Raw genomic sequence first — 22,231 nt, forward strand, 5'->3', positions numbered from 1 at the left:
ATGCAAATTAGCGCATATTTCATTAAACAATGCCTCATTTGCATATTTAAACCTAACATTTTAGAAAACTTGTAATACAAAAAATGTTTGCAATTATCAATGTAATCAATTAACTGGGCAAGTAAGGTGATAACTATTAGTTATTTTTTTACCCTATTCACCTGCAGTGCCTTATTAAATGTATTCCCTGTATAGCACCACTGCAACATAACAGATGTCAAAACACTTTCAGTATAGAGTTTAATAGTTCTGTACAATAAAAAATTGTAGGGAATTTTTAAATGTTAGTCTGAATATTGATACAGGCATTTACAGTACACACATCTGTCTTTTTCTTTGGCATTGCGTTGCCTCTCATATTGTTGCCTCATTCAATAAACAGTGCTATTTTAAGATGAAGCGTCAAATTTAAGACTTTTCAGCTTTTAAAATGAAGATTGCTGTATTCTGTTCCATGTGGTTGCACATCATCAACTGTTTTTGAGCATAAGAATACATCCTGTGTGAATAAGTCTTACGTTGTTCGGCCAAAAAATGAAAATTCTGTCATAATATGTCGTTCCAAACCTCTGCTGAACACAAAAGACGATATTTTGAAGAATTCCTTTTAAGAATTTCCTTTGGGAAATGCATCTGAATAGAGGATACAATGGTAACGCAGCCTAATTATACAGACTTATGCAGACAGACTAGTCAAATAGTCATTCAGACAACCGTGGGACTGAAAATATTATGAAAAATGTATATTTGCAAATCCCTAGTGCTTATCAGTCAAACTTCTTCAGCAGCTTGCCATCTCTTGAGCGACTTAAGTCTGTTATACATGTAATCTAAGGTGTTAGAGTTCATTTTCACCTTTTTTTAAACATATGTGATATGTTTATTTATTTATTTTTTTTAAAGGGTGTTTATAATCTTCACATCAATTATTCAGCTCGCCTTCCTGGACTTTGTAATGAAATACTGCATGTTCTGGCTGTCCTTTCATTGCACATTGAGTTCTGACGGGTTTGTGACTGTGTTGTGAATTGAGAGTAGGGGGTTCTGGTGCACGTACCGAGCCCTGGTGGGAATGCGCTGATTTGTTTATCGAAGCTGCCAACAAAAATAGGACACCCTGGATGCCGAGGTTTAATAAGTTATATGGCTTACAGTTCTGCAGCAAAGCAGTACATCAGAAACCTCAAGAGGCTCAACTGTTTACAGTAGCTTTTATTCATTCCTGGTAGAGTTATAAAGCTTAATCTGACCTCTCTTTTAAATGTTAGCAGGCGTTTCCTTGATTCCATAGCAAAACATTTTTAGTTTTGTCACTAAATGTGACAAAGATATATCCTCATCTGAACTTGCAGCTAAATGCGAGTGACAGAGTTGACAGCTGCGGGGCTTGACGCATTTCTTTTTGCAAAACATCAATGAGCCAGACAACATTTCTCAAAAACCTTATTGTCTAAGGTGAAGCTTAAAGGTGTCGCGCTGCCTCTGATACAAAAATAGTGAATGAATACTATAAATTAGATATCAGCTCACAAAGAAAACACCTCCGTAAACAAATAGGGCTTGTATTTTCTAACCAATGTTTTCCAGTTTAAGTGTAAAAGTGTGTCATTTTGTCTCAGTCACATATTCTTGGTTAAAGAAACATTACTTACACTATTACACTATTAACAATATAATCAATATTCTATTTATTAAAGCCAAGTATGAATCTCATCAAATTAGTGTTTTTAAGCATTTTACATTCATTCAAAAATAATAACTCAAGGCCGTAACAATGTAAACAATTTATTTTATTTGTGAACTTACTTAACTCTTAACTGTTTTTAATTTTCAGTTCATCAAAGCTCTGTAAATTTCAGTCACAGACACTGAGATTTACTTAACATTTTTACCAAGGTGATTACTCACTAAAAACTCCAACAGATAATGTTTTCAGGCCATTTTAAGTCTTATTTTGACATGACATAAAGTGGTTATATCTAAGTGTGTGAGTTGTTTTTCCCATTAAACCCGTTATATTGTTCATGCGCAAATGTGGAAGGCCCATGAACATGAGAGATGGGATTTATCACATCAGCCAATCACCACCAAACATATCCAGTGATATCCAATCATATCGCGATGGGGGCGTTGTCTCCCCTCACGTGACTTTCCCCCATTCATTCTCAATTAGCCCCCAACAAACTCACTGCACGCTTTAGGGAGTCTGTTAAATCTCAATGGGCTCAGGGGAGACGAGAGAGGACAATGTTTCTTTAGAAAACGAGTGATTTATTCACTTCCTAATGTTATATTTTAGAATACTGGCGTTGTTTTATTTTATTTTATTGCCTTGCCTCCCTTGCCTCCCCTGGTTGAGTCTGTGTTGTTGGTCGGGATACTCAAACAAACAGCAGTGTTTTGATAGTGCCACAGAGACGCAGTGTTTTCATTGCTTGAGGTAATCAACCTACTCATATATAGCTCCTCTGCATATAAAACTCAAAATTGAAGTGTTGTAACATCCAAAAAAAAAAAAAAGACAAACTGCACCTTTAACTGATGGAAAGCCAGCTGGGAAGTCACATTAGTATAAATGGTAAACCATCTTTAACTCAGAATTGTCCAACACTTTCAAATATCAAATTGGCCGCCTGCAACTTCATAAACACCTCTCAGAGGGAAGTCCAGTCCCTCGCCGAAGCGTTTCACACTGAGAGTAATTCACTGCCAGGTTTCCGCAATTACAGGAAATTGCTAATATTTCAGCGCTACGCAGTTAGTCTGACTGCAGGGTACAAGTCTTCATTTGATTTCCATCCGCACTGTCAACTTAAAAACCCATTTAGATTTGATTAACCAAGGTAATATGGTAATCTAGAGAAGTTCTTCGATAACACACTAACGTTCAGGTGAAAGTAAGTTTTGCTAATTTGTTTGCTTCCTTTGTGATTAGACATCAGAAAATGCCTACAGAAAAAAAAAAAAAGTTAATATTTTTTCATATTTATTCTTTCAAATGTCGTGTAGCTTATTTATGGTTATGGCTGAGAGCCCAGAGTGTTATTATTGGTCCACACCATAAAATGAATTTCATTTGCAGCTTTGAAAAACAACCCATAAAAAATGTATTCCAAGTCCTGTGGTTTCAATTAAATCTTGTATACCCGGCTTTTTCAGATTGCTTTTTCATACTGTAAATAGCATTGTTGCTATTAACAGACCTCACAATAATACTAACAGGACTTATTTAGTATTTAGATCCTATTTGGTTGCTCCTGCATCCCTAGTCTTATTTTAATTTCGCTGCAGCGTGTTATATTTGCTGCTCCTGTTTGAAATGAGCAGGATGTTCTTAGCCCGCAGAGCTTGCTTATCAAGTCTCAAAGTCTACTTCCACACTGTGGGAAAATAAGTGTAAATCCGGTGTGGTTTATCCTGCGTAATGTAGGAGGTTAATACACCCTGGCACCCGTGGAATGGTTTTGTGGGAGAGAAGCAAATATTGTGTTGCAAAACATGTGAGCGGCTGCAAAGAATGCTAAGTAGACTGTTGGTTTCTTTGCAGATTTTGCATTGTGACTGCTTGAAATAACACGTCTGCTCGCGTATTGTTAACACACTATTTGCTCATGCCAACAGGAAGTGTTGTAAACTAATTGTGTATGGTTCTGTTTTTCTACACCACTGAAACATAAGAGACCTTCATTTGGTTTCTGTAGGAGTGCTGCAAGTTATTTGAGTTGTCAGAAGCGTCTGGTTTTGGCTGAACGCGTGGACTTAATGAACCGCAAATGATGGGTGTTCACATTTACCTTGATGAGCCCAGTGCCCAAACTGACAGGCAAACTTATCCGAAAGGTTAATCACTCTCCAAACACTTAAGATGAGAACGTGTTTTACACTACACGAACAGACTTGATTTTACATTTCTAAGGAAATGAGTCTAGGCTGAATGGAATAAGCTGCAAATGTTCATTTCTGGTGTATATTTAAGTATTTAAATAAGTTGGTTCAAGTGAATGACATTGTTTTATGGAATAATACAAGGTCTGTGTTAAAAATGGCAAAGTCTTTGGCCAGTACATGCAGTTAAAAGTTTGGAATAAAATGAATGCTTTCTGGTTGAATATATATTCAAATGCAATTTATTAATGTGCTGGCAAATGCTGAATTTTCAGCACCATTACTCCAGTCTTCAGTGTCACATGATCCTTTAGAAATCATTCTAATATGCTGATTTGTGCTCAAGAAACATTTCTTAATATTAACAATGTAATATTTTTATGAAAACTCTGATACACTATCATTCCAAAATTGATCAAAAGGGACAGTCAAGATGTTTGTTTATATCATTTGAAATAAATGCTTTTCTTTTAAACTTTCTATCCGTCAAAAATCCTGAAGGAAATGTTTCATGGTTTTTACAAAAATATATATTGCTGGATGGATCATTCTGGCAATAATACCACAGCTAAACACCCAGAGAAAGAAAAAAATGTAAGCGGTTGAACTGAATCCATAGAAAAAATTCTTGGGATGGATCTAACAAAAATGTTGTAGTCATCCCAAAAGCGGCAGCTGGTTTGTTTTTGGCATAGAGTCCACATCCAGCAAGAAAAGATTAATTCATCTTTTATTATTTTATTTTTCCCCCTTAATTACTTTCCATTCTGTTTTTAAAAGCCCTTTCTACCGCAACAAAAACTAATATGGTAAGGATATATATAAAAAAATGTCATGTAGCCAAATATAGTTGGAAATTTAACAGCAATATCAATTGTGTATCATAAATATTAAATATCAAAAGAAAATATATAAAAGTAACTTTATTTGTCAGAGTTTGACTCAGTAGGAAGCTTGTCCAAGATATTTCACATACAAGATGTTTACATATAGTCCACAAGAGAAAATAATAGTTTTTTTTTAGACAAAAAAAAAACCTGTTCAAAAGTTTACATTCACTTCTTAATACTGTGATGTTACCTGAATGTTGTTTCTTTTAGTGAAAGTTGTTTGTGAGTCCCTTGTTTGTCCTGAACAGTTAAACTGCCCGCTGTTCTTCAGAAAAGTCCTTAAGGTCCCACAGATTATTTGGTTTTTCAGCATTTTTGTGTATTTGCAACTATTACAGAGGGTTCAAACACTCACTGATGCTTCAGAAGAAAAAACGACGCATTAAGTGTCAAACTTTTGAATATTTTGCATAAATAACCTTTTTTTTTCATTTAGTACTGCTCTTCAGAAGCTACAGAAGATACTTACATGTTTCCCAGAAGACAAAATATGATAAATTTACCCTGATCTTCAGTTCACAAGTTTTCAAAAGTTTTCACCCCCCGGCTCTTAATGCATCGTGTTTCCTTCTGGAGCACCAGTGAGTGTTTGAATCTTCTGTACTAGTTGCATATGAGTCCCTCAGTTGTCCTCAGTGTGAAAAGATGGATCTCAAAATCATACAGTCATTGTTGGAAAGGGTTCAAATACATAAAAATGTTGAAAAACCTGTGAATCTGCGGGATCAGAAGGACTTTTCTAAAGAACAGCTGGCAGTTTAACTGTTCAGGACTAACAAGGGACTCATGAACAACTATCACTAAACAAAAAAAACACTGGATCATTAAGGTAACAACAGTATTAAGAGTTAAGTGTATGTAAACTTTTGAACAGGGTCATTTTTATCAATTCAAATATTATTTCCTTATGTCTTTTACGTGAAATATGTTATTCAGGTCAGTACTAAATAAAAACATAACATGCATTTTGTATAATTCCTCTTATTTTGCTAAAATAATTCATATTTTGCAGATTCTGCAAGGTATATGTAAACTTTTGAGTTTAACTGTATATATCTTGTTTAACAAAAGAGACAGACCTTGAAAATCAAATATCTTGACTTTATGATTACACAAACCTGTGGTGGGATGAAATTGCTCATTTGAAGTACGTCATAGTCTTCCTCTACTAGCACAAAGACAATGGAAAATGAGCTAGTTCTTTCATTATTATTCTGCGCTATACCCTTGCTGCAGTAATGCTCATTAACACATTACTGCAGCATAACTTAATAACTTGAAATAATGAATTCACGAAATGTGAAATCTTGCACAAATATCTCTGGAGTGTTATGTGGTTTTCCTCATCTTTTGGCCGCTTTCATATGTCTGTATAGACTGCTGGCTTTGATTCCCAGAACTGTGAGGAATCTCAGGTCTAGAAGGACTGAGCCTGTACACACATGATCCAGTGGACACAACTCCAATATCCCTCTGTCTGTGGGCACCTGGGAACACACAGCAAATAACTGCACTGCTCCTAACTCACTTCCCTTTAGCCTCCATACACACAGCTTATCTAATCACAGCATCTCACAGGAGCTCTCAGTGAAATCCAATCCCAATGCTTTATTGGAGATTGCTGTTTGCCTTGTTGAAAGAAGAAACATGTAAAACCCGTTTCGGAGTTTGAAAAGACCAAGAATAAATCATTTTGCTCAACTGTTCATTGGGGAGGTGATGTAGTCAGATTTTTTTATCTTATTTTTGTTATTATGTGTTTGCTTTTTATCCCACAGGGTTTGGAGTTGTGATATTACCATAAGAATACTCTGTGGAATGTTTATTAATCTAAGAAGCAAAAGAAAAGATGGATCACACAGTTTAAATCTCATCAGAGATAGATTAAACACCATTTGAAAGTTTAGTCTATTAAATATATATCCAATGGACTAAAGAGGAAAAGAATATGTGCATGCCTTCAAATTAATTAAATTAACAAAAAGAATTAAGTCATTTTTTACAAATCATGAATGTCAGTCTTTTTCTTCACTTTAGTCATCACTAATGTTTTTTTCTTTAAGTAGGTCAGACACACAATCTTAAAATTTGTAGTTTTATTTGAATGTGTTTCTGTACATATTTGCATATTTTGACTCTGTTCCACAAAACCAGTCATATGTCACATGGGTATATTTGTAGCAACAGCCAACAATACATTATATAAAGGGAAAATTATTATTTTTCTTTTATGCCAAAAATCATTAGGATATTAAGTAAAGATCATGTTCCATGAAGACATCTTGTAAATGTTATACCATAAATATATCTAAAATTAATTTTTGATTAGTAATATGCATTGCTAAGAACTTCATTTGGACAACTTTAAAGGCAATTTTCTCAGTATTTTGTTTTTTGCACCCTCAGATTCCCGATTTTCAAATAGTTGTAACTCGGCCAAATATTGTCCTATCCTAACAAACCATACATCAATGGAAAGCTTTTCATTCAGCTTCCAGATGGTGTATAAAGACTTATGAGTGGTTTTGTGGTCCAGAGTCACAACAGCCTTTAAAATAACTTAAAACCGATAAACTTTATTTTACACTTTTTGATTTTTATCCTTCATTTTATTCAAAATAAATGTCTTTTTGATCTGATATGTGATGTGAAAAGGGAGACGAACGAGTTTGGTAAAAGGCAGATTTAAACTCGGGTTGATCGCGTCAAAAAACTGCTACGCGTTTTACCACCACATTATTTTGGTAATTGAGTAATTAGTCGATTATTCTGACGATTAATCAAGTAATCAAATAATTATATTACCTTTTTTGTAATAATAAAAATAGACCTAAGCGAACACCAGCCTTTAAAATTACTTAAAACCGATAAACTTAATTTTACACTTTTTGTTTATTTTCTTAATTTTATTCAAAATAAATGCCTTTCTGATTTGATATGTGAAAAGAGGGAAAGAACGAGTTTGACAAAAGGCAGATTCAAACTCAGGTTGATTGTGTCAAAAAGTCACTGCTACATGTTTTACTACCACATTATTTTGGTAATTGAATATCCAATCGATTATTCTGATGATTAATCGAGTAATCTAATAAACATATATATAGATTTTTATTTTTTTGTGGTACTAAAAATAGACCTAAGCAAACAACAAACTTTAAAAATAACTTAAAAATACATATATCATTTATTCCTTCATTTTATTCAAAATAAATGCCTTTCCGATGTGATATGTGATGTAAAAAAGGAAGACTGAGTTCTGCAAAAAAGGGAATGAGTTCTTCAAAAGGCGGATTCAAACTCGGGTTGATCACACCAAAAAGTCACTGCTATGCATTTTACCACCACAATATTTAGGTAATAAAGTAATTGGTCGATTGTTCTGATGATTGAATAATCAGTTATTGAATAGAGTTATTGAATAATTATAATTACTTTTTTGTAATAATAAAAATAGACCTAAAGTGAACAACAGCCTTTAAAATAACTTAAAACCAATTAACTTTATTTTACACTTTTAGAATTTTTCCAATTATTGTCCTATCCTAACAAACCATACATCAATGGAAAACTTTTTTATTCAGCTTCCAGATGGTGTATAAAGCCTTATGACTAGTTTTGTGGTCCAGGGTCACATATTTCCTGCTTTTTGTTTTTGCATCTTAAAATAAAGAAATAACATTTAGTCAGAACCTCTAGACTAAGGCTGTTTCTAACGATTGTTTTAGTAATCTGTTGATTATTCTGACGATTAATGGAGTAATTGAATAATGTATGTACAGTGGGTACGGAAAGTATTCAGACCCCCTTAAATGTTTCAGGGTGCTTCTACTAAATACTGAGCAAAGGGTCTGAATACTTAGGACCATGTGATATTTCAGTTTTTCTTTTTTAATAAATCTGCAAAAATGTCAACAATTCTGTGTTTTTCTGTCAATATGGGGTGCTGTGTGTACATGAATGAGGAAAAAAAATGAACTTATATGATTTCAGCAAATGGCTGCAATTATAACAAAGAGTGAAACATTTAAGGGGGTCCGAATACTTTCCGTACCCACAGTATGTACTTAAAACTGATAAACTTTATACTTTTTTATTTTTATCCTTCATTTAATTCAAAATAAATGCCTTTTCAATCTGATATGTGATGTAAAAAAGGAAGAGGAACCAGTTCGACAAAAGGTGGATTCGAACTTGAGTCGATTGTGTCAAAGTCACTGCTACGCATTTTACCACCACATTATTTTGGTAACTGAGTAATCAGTCGATTAGTCTGACGATTAGCCTTTTTCACACTTCCGTGTTTCTGGCTTCCCGATTGGCACTTGCAGGGTAAAAGTTTTTTCAGTGACAGCAGCGGCCGCACTTAACAAGCGTAAGTTTGAGAATCAAAGTCTATTTTTACAAAATAGATACTATGATACTGTATATACCGGTGTTTTACTCTAAAAATAGCAAACATTTCTTCAAAAACTTTGTGTCAGCTTCTGGTCATCACAAATACTATGTTTATTTAATTATGAATGTTAGCACTTATAATACAGCACAGTTTTGAGTTTTGCCGTTCTGTCTTTTTGGTGCTGGCTGTGCATTATGACTCTTCACGTCATTATAGTTTTTTCGCGATTAATATTGTTATTATTATTATTAAAGTATTGTATTTTCTACTTGCTCTCCTTTGCATTATTCATTTGACGGTGTAAATGTACGTAGTATAATGTGCCCAGGGATATACATAATAAAATAATATAGTACTAAACAAGACATGACTCCGATTAATGGTTTTATTCCTTTTGGATCTGGATTACGTTGCAGTATTGAGTTTATGCATCTTCCGGACTCAGAATCGTTTAATTTATTCTTGGGGAAATGTGCATTTGGATATAAATGCTGTCAAATGCTGTCATATTTTACCATGATGTAGTGATTCGAGGGAAATGACTGAGTAAATTGAGAAAATACGCTTAAATATACTGGAGATGGAGAACAGAAACTATAGCTGGTGATATGTTGCGCATATTATATTGACGAGTCAGCGGTCTGAGTGCCCATATAAATTACAAACAAGTAAAATTTTGTTTCTTTGTTGATTATATAACAACAACTTGGAAAGCAGACAAAAAAGAAAATGTAAAAGGCATTATTTGAGACAAGAGCATATTAATATAATAGGCGCAGATCTGTAGCGGAACTGACTTTACCCTGCACTGACGTAATTTCCGAATTTTGTGAAAAAGGCTAATTAATCAAATAATTCTAATTCTCTCTCTGGTAATAAAAATAGACTTAAGCGAACAACAGCCTTTAAAATAACTAAAAACCTTTTAACTTTATTTAAAACTGTTTGATTATTTCCATCATTTTATTCAAAATAAATGCCTTTCCATCTGATATGTGATGTGAAAAGGGAGAAGAACGAGTTTGGTTAAAGGTGGATTCGAACTAGGGTCGATCGTGTCAAAAAGTCAGCTACGTGTTTTACCACTACATTAATCGAGTAATCAGTCAATTATTCTGATGATTAATCAAATATTCGAATAACTATAATAATTTTTTGTGGTAATAAAAATAGATCTAAGCAAACAACAGCCTTTAAAATAACTTAAAATGCATATATAATAGCAATGACGTAATAATAATTAGTTCAAATAAAGTATCAAAAGTCAGCAATCATATGGTTTTATTGTACAAAATAGTTAAAATACATGTCAATATTATAAACAATAGAACTAATGTACATTACAAATTATAACAAATCCCTGAAGAGGGTGCCAATGGCCTGACGATTGCTTTTACACTTTACTACTGTATGATCTAATGCTGGTTTATTTGGCCGTTTGTTTATGACAGAAACACCACAGCCTCTATAATTTCTTGAATATGTGGACATTAAAACTGTGAGGGTTTGAGCTTTTATTTTGTAATCACGATGAACAGTTAGCATATTGAGAAAGATGTTGTACTCTCTTGTGTTTGCGTAGGTTTATAAATGATTTACCTTATAAATCTTATTAAAAAGGCGCATTCCCAGATGAACGTTTTTAATAAACCCAAACTCACAACAATATGCAGAAATGGAGTTTGAGACACTCCACACATGTAAATGATATTGTTAGTGTGAAACAGCATTTACTGTAGATGGAGACGCATGTACATAGCCTACACGCATGTAAATAATTAAAGCCACATATATTAAACCTGCATCACACATATTCATTTAACTGAAATGCAGAGTTTTTGAATTCACAATTGCATTATGCTTTATTATGATTTTTAAATGGGTTTAATATCATGCAGGCTTGGAATTCCCGTCCATGGGATACGCCACTCGAATTGAAATTAATAGAAAATGATTCTATTATAAGCTAAATGATTCAAAATTTGCTCAGAAGCCTTTGTGTGTACTGAATTTATAAGTGATTTTATATTATGTTTATGTATTTATATAAAAAATTATAGTCTTGTCTAATCAAATTCCCTAATACCACATTTAAAACGCCAGCAAACCATGATTCGTGTCTGTGGCAACTGCAACCTAACAAAAGGACAAGCACTTTAATATATCCTGCCCAAAATTCCTGTTTCATACAGTCAGGATTATAAAAGTTATTTTGCGACTGGTCGTTTTTAAATGGCACACGGCTCAGGAAATGGTTTTATCTTGCTCTATACACACAAGTCTTTTTAGTTGAATTACAGAGAGTAACTGAAGCAGGAAAATTGAATTTTTGCCTCCAAGACTTTTTTTTCCCCCTAAAGACGGTGTGTGCGGACAGTTCATTCAGTGTGTTTATTGAATTAAACACTGTTTACAAATGCTTAACCTATCAGGAACTTAATGCACTGGTTCTTGCTTGTTCCACTACACTAAAGCCCAACAAAGAGCCATTGTGGAGTAATAGAAATATTTTGAGTACCCACTACGAGCTTAAATGTACCATATCAACATCCTCTTTTCTTGAGCAAATTTGCAAAAAAAACAAGCATTGTTTTTTTTTTTCATCTGTACCAAAGGCTACAAATGGTTGTATGTCATAATTTTCAAGGGCAGATAAATGACTATAGGTCACAACCAATCTAAGGCAGACAACATTATCAGAGGCCTACGTGAAGTGATATTGATTTGTTTAGCACAACCTTAAAATGATATAGAGTGGAATCAGATTCCAACATTTAGAAAATAACCAAGCCAATAAATTCTTATTCCTTCTGAGTGGGGAAATCAATTCTGTTTTGGGGACTTTATACACTTTCTGAATGCATCATGATAGCAGTGGTTAAGTTTCACCTCAGGCTGAACGTCTCATAAAAAACGTCCTTGGGCCAATGCAGTCACATGGGTTGTCTCGATTGCTATAGATGGTTTATGTAGTAAAGTAGGTCGACTATATAACCTAACTGCCAATGGTGAGCCAATCGAGAACATTCCCAACTAGATTTTGCTTCATTTCTTATTAAATGTATATTTAAATCTCGTTGACAATGGAATTATTGAGCTGTTTTTCACAGAATAATATGAGATGAGTCAGTATGTGTCTCTCAATGAAACTGCACTTGTCACAAATGTCAAGACGTATTGTGGTTTTGTTCCTGATATTTTTGTCTGGGTGGATTAATGTGAGAAATATTCCACATGCGTGTCAATGAGGGTGAGATGAACTCTAAATTTTCTCTCTAAAGTTAGTAGGTGGGTGGTTTGTTTGTCTTTCATTTCAATTACATTGAGCTTACATCAGTCAGGGTCAGACTATCATTATTATAACTTTATATTACGTTCCAGTTCGGAATGAAATTACTGGCAACCAATTTTAATTTACTTAATAGCCAGTACCAAATTTCCTTTCATTTGGCGCTTGGCAAGTGTTAATTTTGGACCCTGCTGACAACAGACACTTTAGCTCCAATTAAATGAATAGGCCTGATTGATCCCATGTGTTTTAGCGTTTCATTATAACGTTCCTCATATTTCAGCAGCTCAAACAGTTGTTGTGATGCATCGCGGCCCAAACTCAACAAGTTAGTTAGCAGCTTTCATGAGCAGGTGTTCAGCACTCTGTAACCCACATCCCGCCTAGGGGACCACTCGCCAGAACACTTAATTACATTCCCCGCACCTCCTCTGTTTGCTCATTTAGACGACCACAAGCGCCAGGAATGACAGGTGGCTCCACTTTGGCATCCAGGTATTTAGGTGAGATTTGAGGGAAAAGTGGGAGGTCAGTCATTTAGCAAACCATTAATCAGTTGGGAGGGCGTTCAAGGAAATCTTAGTCTCAATGTACCAGTGATGAACAAAAATCTGTCCTTACAGCAGATGCCGGGTGTCGAGCGTAACAAACATAAAGCACCTGACAGATGTTTGAAGAGCCTTTAAATAATGTTAGAGGTGCTTTGCAACTCCAGTATAGACTGTGTGAATCTTATTTCATTAGATAACAAAATATGTAGCACATGTGAGAAGATAATCCAAGCAGTTTTTATTTATTTTTCCAATTTCCTGCTTAAAAAAGCTATTCTTATTAGTAGTTTTGGAAATTTGTGTGCAAATACCAATGGGATCTATTTACAATAATCAAAAATAGCAGTATTTTCTTTGCAATAATATTAGTTAGATGCTATTTTATACTACCTGATCTCATGACGAAAATGTACCTGTGGGAACTTTTCCACAAGTACATATCACTGCAGGTTCCAACAGATATGAACACTCTTTAAGTGCCACTCAGTGGACATTTCACATCGAATATGTCACGAAACGTACATGGTGGTACGTATTTCGCGCCTTGCAAAAAAGTTCCCACAGGTATGTTTTTGTCATGAGATCAGATTGTATTTACTGTATACTACTACTAATACTAGTGCAAGTGTCAGATATTTGCACCTCAGTATTGTAGTACATTATAAAACCGTATACAACAATATCGTATTGAGTGTAAATTATCATTTATGTTATAATTATTAATTGGATGCTGCCTTATTGGGACAATAAAGCCCTCCCTACAACTAACCATAACCCTAACCGATGAACACCCATGAGGAACCTTATTCGACACTTTTCGATCATCTTATTGAAAATAAATCTCTTTCCGATCTAATATATGATGTGAAAAGGAAAAAGAACGAGTTGGTCGTATTTGTACGTATTTGAACCCTTTCAAACAATGACTGTATGATTTTGAGATCCATCTTTTCAAAAATGTACACATCCCAATTCTGTTCAAAAGTTTTCACCCCCGGTTCCTATAATGCATTGTTTTTCTTTCTGGAGCATCAGTGAATGTTTGAACCTTCTGTAATAGTTGCATATGAGTCCCTCAGTTATCCTCAGTGTGAAAGGATTAATCTCAAAATCATTCAGTCATTGTTGCAAAGGGTTCAAATACACAAAAATGCTGGAAAACCAAAGAATTGTGGGACCTGCAGGCAGTTTAACTGTTCAGGGCAAACAAGGGACTCATGAACAACTATCACTAAACGAAAAAACAGCTGTGGATCATTCAGGTAACAACACAGTATTAAGAATCAATGGAACGTAACAGGGTCTTTTTATACATTCAACTATTATTTTCTCTTGTGGACTATATGTAAACATACTTTGTGTGAATTGTCTTGTTCAGGTCAGTACTAAATAAACAATAACATGCATGTATGATCCTCTTATTTTGGGTAAGTAAATAACATTTTGCAGATTCTAAATAATGGGTATGTAAACTTTTGATCTCAGCTGTATTTTAAATTTTACTCAATAACAACTGTTGTCTAACATTAGATATGAAATACATTAATTTTATAGAAAAAATTATGCAAGCATAACAACATAACATAACATAAAATGCATATTAAAGACAAGTAACACTGAATATATATATAGAACGCAGTCCAGGAAGAAAGCAACACATATTAAAAGTAACAACACAAACAAAAATATTATGGCAGACCACAGCAATGCTATTACAAACCACTAATAACTCGCAAAACTTAGTTGCCTTTGAAACCAAGAGCATCCATTTCATTTGATATATGTAGCTGGCATACATATGTCAGTATAAAACCATAACCATTGGGATGACTAGTAATGTGCAAAACAAAGTACACCATTAAGTATTTAGGATACTTGTTTTCTAAAAGTGTAGGACACCTGTGTTTATGGATATATAATATTGCATTATATAGAAGTTTATTTAAATGTAGGGTAGGCGATTTCAGAGAGGCTGGCAATAGAAAACATAAATACATTTAAACCACCTAAAGGGATAGTTCACTCTAAAATGAAAATTACCACATGATTTACTCACCCTTAAGCCATCCTAGGTGTACATGACTTTTTCTTTCAGACAAATACAATCGGAGTTATATTTAAAAATGTCCTGGCTCTTCCAAGCTTTACAATGGCAGTGAATGGGTGTTGAGATTTTGAAGTCTAATAAGTGCATCCATCCATCATAAAAGTTCTCCACACAGCTCCGGTGGGTTATTAAAGGATTTGAGTGAATTGATACATTTGTGTAAAAAAAAAAAAAAAAAATCCATATTCAATACTTGAACCGCAATCTCTAGCTTCTGTAAGAATTGACAAACGCGAAAGCTTAGAGGAGTGAACAAAACACCTGTCACAAATTAGTACAAAATGAGTGTTTGTAAAGAAAAATGTTGGAGGATTTCAATATAAGCCAAGAGAAGAGGTTTTCCTTTGCTGTAAACAAAACTTGGTTCTTGTGAGACTAGCATATTCTCACTGGAGCTTATGCTACACATACGTCCTATGTCATCCGCTGGAACGCCAATCTCTCGGGAGTATGCGTACAAAGGTTAGCGAAAGCTAGAAATGTAGGGTTTATAGTCTTAAATAGGGATATTTTTCTTATACAAATGCATGGATTCACTTCTGAAGGCGTTTATTAATCCCCGGAAGCTGTGTGGAGTACTTTTTATGATGGATGGATGCACTTTATTGGACTTCAAAATTTTAACACCCATTCACTGCCCTTATAAAGCTTAGAAGAGCGAGGACATTTTTTAATATACCCTTGTATTCGTCTGAAAAATGAAAATCTTTCATTTTAGGGTGAACTATCTCTTTAACTTAGTGATTCCTATTGGGATGTGAAAAGACTTTCAACCAGCATATCAACTGTAATTGCAAAAATGCCTGAACATTGAAGCTAAATCTAAGAAAAGATCTAAAACATTGTTTTAAGTTGTTTTTTGTGTCTTTAGCTTCTGGTACCTTCTTGATGTGTTTTTCTACATTGTTCATTAAGTATAGCTGGATTTGATTCACCTTTGCCCATTACTGTGCTATTGTGCTTCAACAGTGAGGCGGCTCGCATTACAACCTCTCATTTTACCCTGGCAAATCGGTCAACACAGTTGCCCAGGTTCATTCTCTAGGGCTGTTTCAGCTCGGATAGCTTGGCAGTTTAAAGCATGTCGGGCATCCGTCCCGCCCTGCGGTGGTTTCTTACCAAGCTGACGCAGCACGGCACTGGCTCCATTTCAGATCCTCATTTCTATACAGCCGTTGTGATTCGATGCCATGTCCAATCGCAGTGAAATATCAGCGCCCAAGTACGCGGTGGAGAACAAGAGCAACAAGAGGACAAGAAGTTGGTGGAGTTTGCACTGAAATGGGCCCTGCTTTTCAAAGCCAATAAGGCATTTCAGCTCCAAACGGACGCAGAATGTGACGTTTGTCACTAAGGAAACACGTTGCAAATGAACATTCAAGGCACATCAGAACAGATGGCAACTTATTAAAGACAGAGACGCTTTTATCTCATATGAGGCAGAGCACAGGGCAAATATGCGATGTGAGATGGTTCTTTAGCATCCATCTTGCCTCACACATTCACATTGCTGCATCCCTCCTGCTGTGCTGCTCCACATCTCACTTTCATTCTTGTTTTCCTTAGTCTCATGAAACATTTTTGAATCCTTAGCTCATTTTACATGTCTTCCTTCATTTGGCAGCTGGGACCACATATATTTTTGGGAGAGGAGGAGCACTCATCACATATACCTGGGCCCCCAATGACCGGCCAAGCACCAGGGCGGACCGTTTGGCCGTGGGCTTCAGCACCCAGCAGAGTGATGCCATCCTGGTGCAGGTGGAGAGCAGCCAGGGCCTCGGAGACTACCTGCAGTTGCACATTGTGAGTATCACAGCTCAGTTTGAATCTCTAATAGGCCTCTTAATTTGGTTATTTATTGTCCTACAATCCTCTATAGGCTCTGTATTACACACACAGAGGCTCTAATGTCTTTTTTTATTCCAGTGTTCATAATTTCAGCTCAGTTTGGCCGCATCACTATAAATCTAAAAGGGTTATGAAATCTTTTACAATTTTACTTTCAAGTTTTTCATGTTACACAATGTAATATATTTTATGTAATTATAATAATGTCAATCTGACACAATTAGTGTGTTTCAAAACATAGAAATAAAATAGATTTTAGAGTTTATTATAAGTATTATTATTATTAATGTATAATTTGCATAGTTTACACTAGAAATAATCATATAATAATAGAAATAATAAAAATATTATTAATAATAATGTATCATCAGTATAGTTTATATTAGAAATAATATTAAAAACCTTATTTTATTGTTGTTGTTGGTGTGTGTGTGTATATATATATATATATATATATATATATATATATATATATATATATATATATATTGTTTGACTATTATTATTATTGTATTGTGTGTGTGTGTGTGTGTGTGTGTGTGTGTATGTATATATATATATATATATATATATATATATATATATATATATATATATAGTTTATTACTATTATCATTAATGTATAATATGCATAGTTTACATTATAACTAATAACACAATAATAGAAATAATAATATTATCATTATTTATATTAATAATAATAATAATAATAAAATAACAATGAATAATTTGTATAGTTTATAATATAAATAATTATCAAAACAAATTATTAATAATTGTATTATTGTTGTTGTTTGTCAAAATTGCTACTATTTTTAATGCAGGAAATTCTGTAAATTATTATTATTATTAATGTATCATATGTATAGTTTACAATAGAACCAATAACACAATAATAGAAATAATAGGAGTGTCATTATTTATATTATTATTAATAATAATTATAATTGTAGTAAAAAAATATATATTAATTTTATTATTGGTGTTGTTGTTGTTGTTTGCCAAAAGTATTTTTAATATTGTGAACTATTATTATTAAAGTATAATTTGTATAGTTTACAATAAAAATAATAATAGTATCATTAATTTTAAAAACAATAATAACGTATACTTATTGTGTATTTTTGTATAGTTATATATATAAATAATTAGTAAAAAGAAATTATTATTATTATTATTATTATTATTGTTGTTCTATTTTTGTTTATTGTTGTACTACTATTTTTTAATGCAGAAAATACTGTAATGAATAATAAAAATGTGATAAATAAAATATATATTGTTTAATAGTAGTAATAGTAGTATAATTTGTATAATTTACTATAGAACTAATAATATGATAATAGAAATAATAATAGTTATGATAATGTATAATTTGTATATTTCTAATAGAAATAATTGTAGAAAAAACTAATTATTATGATTTTATTAATATTGCTGTTGTTGTCAGAACTGCTGCAATTTTTTTGCATAGAATAATAATAGTATCTTAAATAATAATGATAATAATAATAATAATAATAATAATAATAATGTATAGTTTCTAAAAGAAATAATAATAGTAAAAACTAATTATTATTAATTATTATTGTTGTTGTTATAATGTTATTATTATCTTTGTTGTTTGCTGAAACTACTACTACAGGAAATAGTCTAATGCAATAATTTATTAAAATAATGTGATAAAAAAGAAGTTTATATATATATATATATATATATATATATATATATATATATATATATATATATATATATATATACATATATATTGGATTGAAAGTCATATATCTGTCTATATCATATACCATACTGTAGACGTGATACAGAGCTGAAACTTACCACTGCCATCCTAAAATTTTAAAGTAAAGTGGAGACATACTGTGTTCACGCCATGCAATAATAACCATAATTACTAGATGACAACTCAGGACGTTCTATTTGGGGCGGTTCATGTCCTCTGACTTAGAATTATGTATTTTTATGGCAACACTAGTGCAAAAATGAAACCATGTGATTTGAGTAATCAGTAGACAAAGCCACAGTACTACAAATAATAGTCATTACGCAAGTGGCTTATTAATAAAGTTATAGGTTATTTTTAGTGGGATGTTCAGCTATATGCTAGGTACATTTAACTGTATGGTACATATGCTTTTTATAAACCAGAATCTCGTAATTACAGTAATTCCGACATGACGTGAACACACCTTCATTCTGCTGTGACAAAACCGTAGTATTTATTATATCTGGAGGCTTTTGTGTGAGCAATGCTACTGATGGAGTCTTTGCCATTTCCATTCACTCAGTTGGGGAACTGCTGACAGGGAAACTGATGCAAATTGACTTGGATAAAAATCTTAAGTTGAATCATTTTCGGAGAACGCTTCAGGGGCTCCAGACATATGAGCGCTGTATTCATGGATCAGTTGATGAATAGAAGCTACATCCTTACATTCAGTTCTCCTTGATAACATCCAAATACACCTCCTCCCCCACCGAGGCAGATATGAGAAAATTAGCCCCAAAATGATGGAATCATTAATCGCTGAACAGTTTATGAAGAAAACACCATACCCCTTCATATTAATTTAGCCTATTAAAACAACATAGGGCTGAGATAGTATGACGGTAGATCAAGCTTGTAAATGCCTCGTTGACCTCTTGGCTTATTACTTGCAATTATATTTCGAGGGAGCAAAAAAAAAAAGATGCATTTTAATAAGGTTCCTCCGAATGAATAATTAATTCAGCGTGAACTGTCGACTTTCACACTGTGAGCCTCTATGGCAGCACAGCCATAAACAGTCTGAGAGCAGCTGCTCTGCCAGACACAGACTGAGGCTTGTTTTCAGAAACTTCTTCCTCTTGTCACAGCCACAAAGCACAAGAGCCTCCCATTCTGTGGGCTGAAGGATGGATCTGTGGAGGATTTTTTACATCCTTTCTGATGGCTTTTTCTCTGTGTTGGTATCTATCAGAATGGTGATTTCCAGTGTGTGGAATACATGTCCCCCATGGGGATTTTGTACTGCTGCTACACATGTAGCTCTGAACACAGTTGCTTTTTAAGGAAAGAATATATAAATATAATATACTGATAAATAATATATTTTGTGTATTTTAAAATATAAGAACAAAATATACAATTTCATGCAGTTTTAGCATAAAGTGTACATTTGCATCGCTCAAATCTGCGGAACAATGCAATATTTGGTATTTACTGATTTTAAAATTTTAAAGGGATAGTTCACCCAAAAATTAAAATTTGCTGTTAATTTATCCTCAGGCCATCCAAGATTTAGATGACTTATGGTATCAACATGAACAAACAGTATTTATTAATCATTGTTAATTTTAGTTGTTAGTACATGTTAATTCACAGAGTATTAACTAATGTTAACAAACACAACTTTTGATTTCAATAATGCATTAGTGAATGTTGAAATTAACATTAAATATGATTAATAAATGCTGTAGAAGAATTGTTCATTCTTGGTTCATGTTACCTAAGGTAGGTACTAATAAACCTTATTGTTGTTATAAGTTGACGTGTAGGATGAGACGAAACGAGACGATATACACAATAAACACTATTTTAATATAATTCTCAAAGATGAACAAGGCAGGAACAGGCAGGAACACAGATCACTCCACACACGAACCACATGTAACGAATAAAGACCGACATTCACTGAACTCAAAGACAAACTTATAAAGGCTAACTAATGATTAAACACAGGTGACACAGATGACTAATAATTACAAGGACAGATGCTAGAAATAATGATGACGAGGGCTAAACCAAATGATACAGATCAACGGGGGGAGACAAAGGGCGAAACCAAAGACATAAACAGACAGAACTGTGACATTACGCCCCCCTCCGAATAGGCGCGTCCTCGCGCCGTAGAAAAAGAAAAACAAAACAGAAAAGAGGGGCGAAAAAACAGAAAACTAGAGTCCATAATGGAGGAGGCTTCGGTGGAGGACGCAACCTACGAAGGGGGACCAAAAAAAAATAAAAAATACCAATGATTCCTGATGATATAATGAGGTCTTATGACGCAATCGAAAGAAAACAAACATTATTTACAACATTATACATGGAAGATGTGAAAGTGACCACATATTTTGTATAAAATGAATTACAAAATGTACTAAAAATTGCATGATTAAGACTTTAGACTGCCGAATTAAATATTAATAATGCATTTTTTGTAGCTCTGAACACAGTTCCTTTTTTCAAGGAAAGAATATAAAAAATAAATAAAATAAATAATATATTTAGTATATCCAAGATTTAGGTGAGGTTTTTCTTCAGTACAATGGTAAAAAGAATTTTTAGCTGAAACCGTGGTGCATTGTGATTCATAAAATGACAATGCAAAATTAGCAATGGTTTCTGACAATATATTGAGGTCTTGAGGTGATCAAAGGAAACAATTGGACATTATTTACAACATTATACATGGCCACATATTTTGTAGAAAATTAATTACAAAATGATTAAGTATGATTGCATTGATCATAATTAATCTAATGATTTTAACCAGACTTTATACTGCAGAATTAAATATTAATAATGGCTTTTTGTAATGCTACACATGTAGCTCTGAGCACAGTTCCTTTTAAGAAAATAATATATAAATATCAATAATAACATATTAATAAATAATATATTTAGTTTATTTGAAAACATAGGAACAAAATATATCACTTTTATGCAGTTTTATAAGATTATAAATTGGCATAAATCAGATTTGTGATAGAATACAGTATGTGATATTTAGTGTTTTCTAAAATCTTAAAGTGATAGTTCACCTGAAAATGAGCATTTTCTGTTAATTTACTTACCCTCAGTCCATCCAAGATTTAGGTGACTTTTGTCTTCAGTTGAGCAGTAAATATGATTTTCAGCTGAAACTGTGATGCTTTTTGATTCATAAAATGTAAGTCAACACTTGTCATCACTACGAGAGTCAAAAAAGTATATCAGGCAACACAAAATAAATACCAAAGGTTTCTGACGATATATTAAGGCCTTATGAGACGATCAATGGACACAAACGTTATTTACAACATTATACATGTAAAAATATAAAATAATAAGTGACCACATACAGGTATTTTGTACAAAATTAATTACAGTGTGTACCAAAAATGACATGATTAAATATGATTGCATTGATCATAATTCATCTAATGATTTTATCCAGACTTTAGACTGCAGAATTAAATATTAATAATGTATTTTTGTATTGC

The 22,231-nt window shown here is 33.2% G+C and overlaps 1 protein-coding gene across 1 annotated transcript in view; it reads left to right on the forward strand.

Annotated features, from left to right (window-relative positions):
• The window catches only part of nrxn2a (neurexin 2a), a 614,491-nt gene that overhangs the window by 466,263 nt on the left and 125,997 nt on the right, over positions 1-22,231 (forward strand). Inside the window, exon 14 of the mRNA XM_073823970.1 lies at positions 16,743-16,924. Within this exon, the coding sequence (XP_073680071.1) occupies positions 16,743-16,924 (182 nt within the window). The remainder of the gene's footprint in view (positions 1-16,742; positions 16,925-22,231) is intronic.

Source organism: Garra rufa, chromosome 19, assembly GCF_049309525.1.
Source record: "Garra rufa chromosome 19, GarRuf1.0, whole genome shotgun sequence".
Classification (NCBI taxonomy): Eukaryota; Metazoa; Chordata; class Actinopteri; order Cypriniformes; family Cyprinidae; genus Garra; species Garra rufa.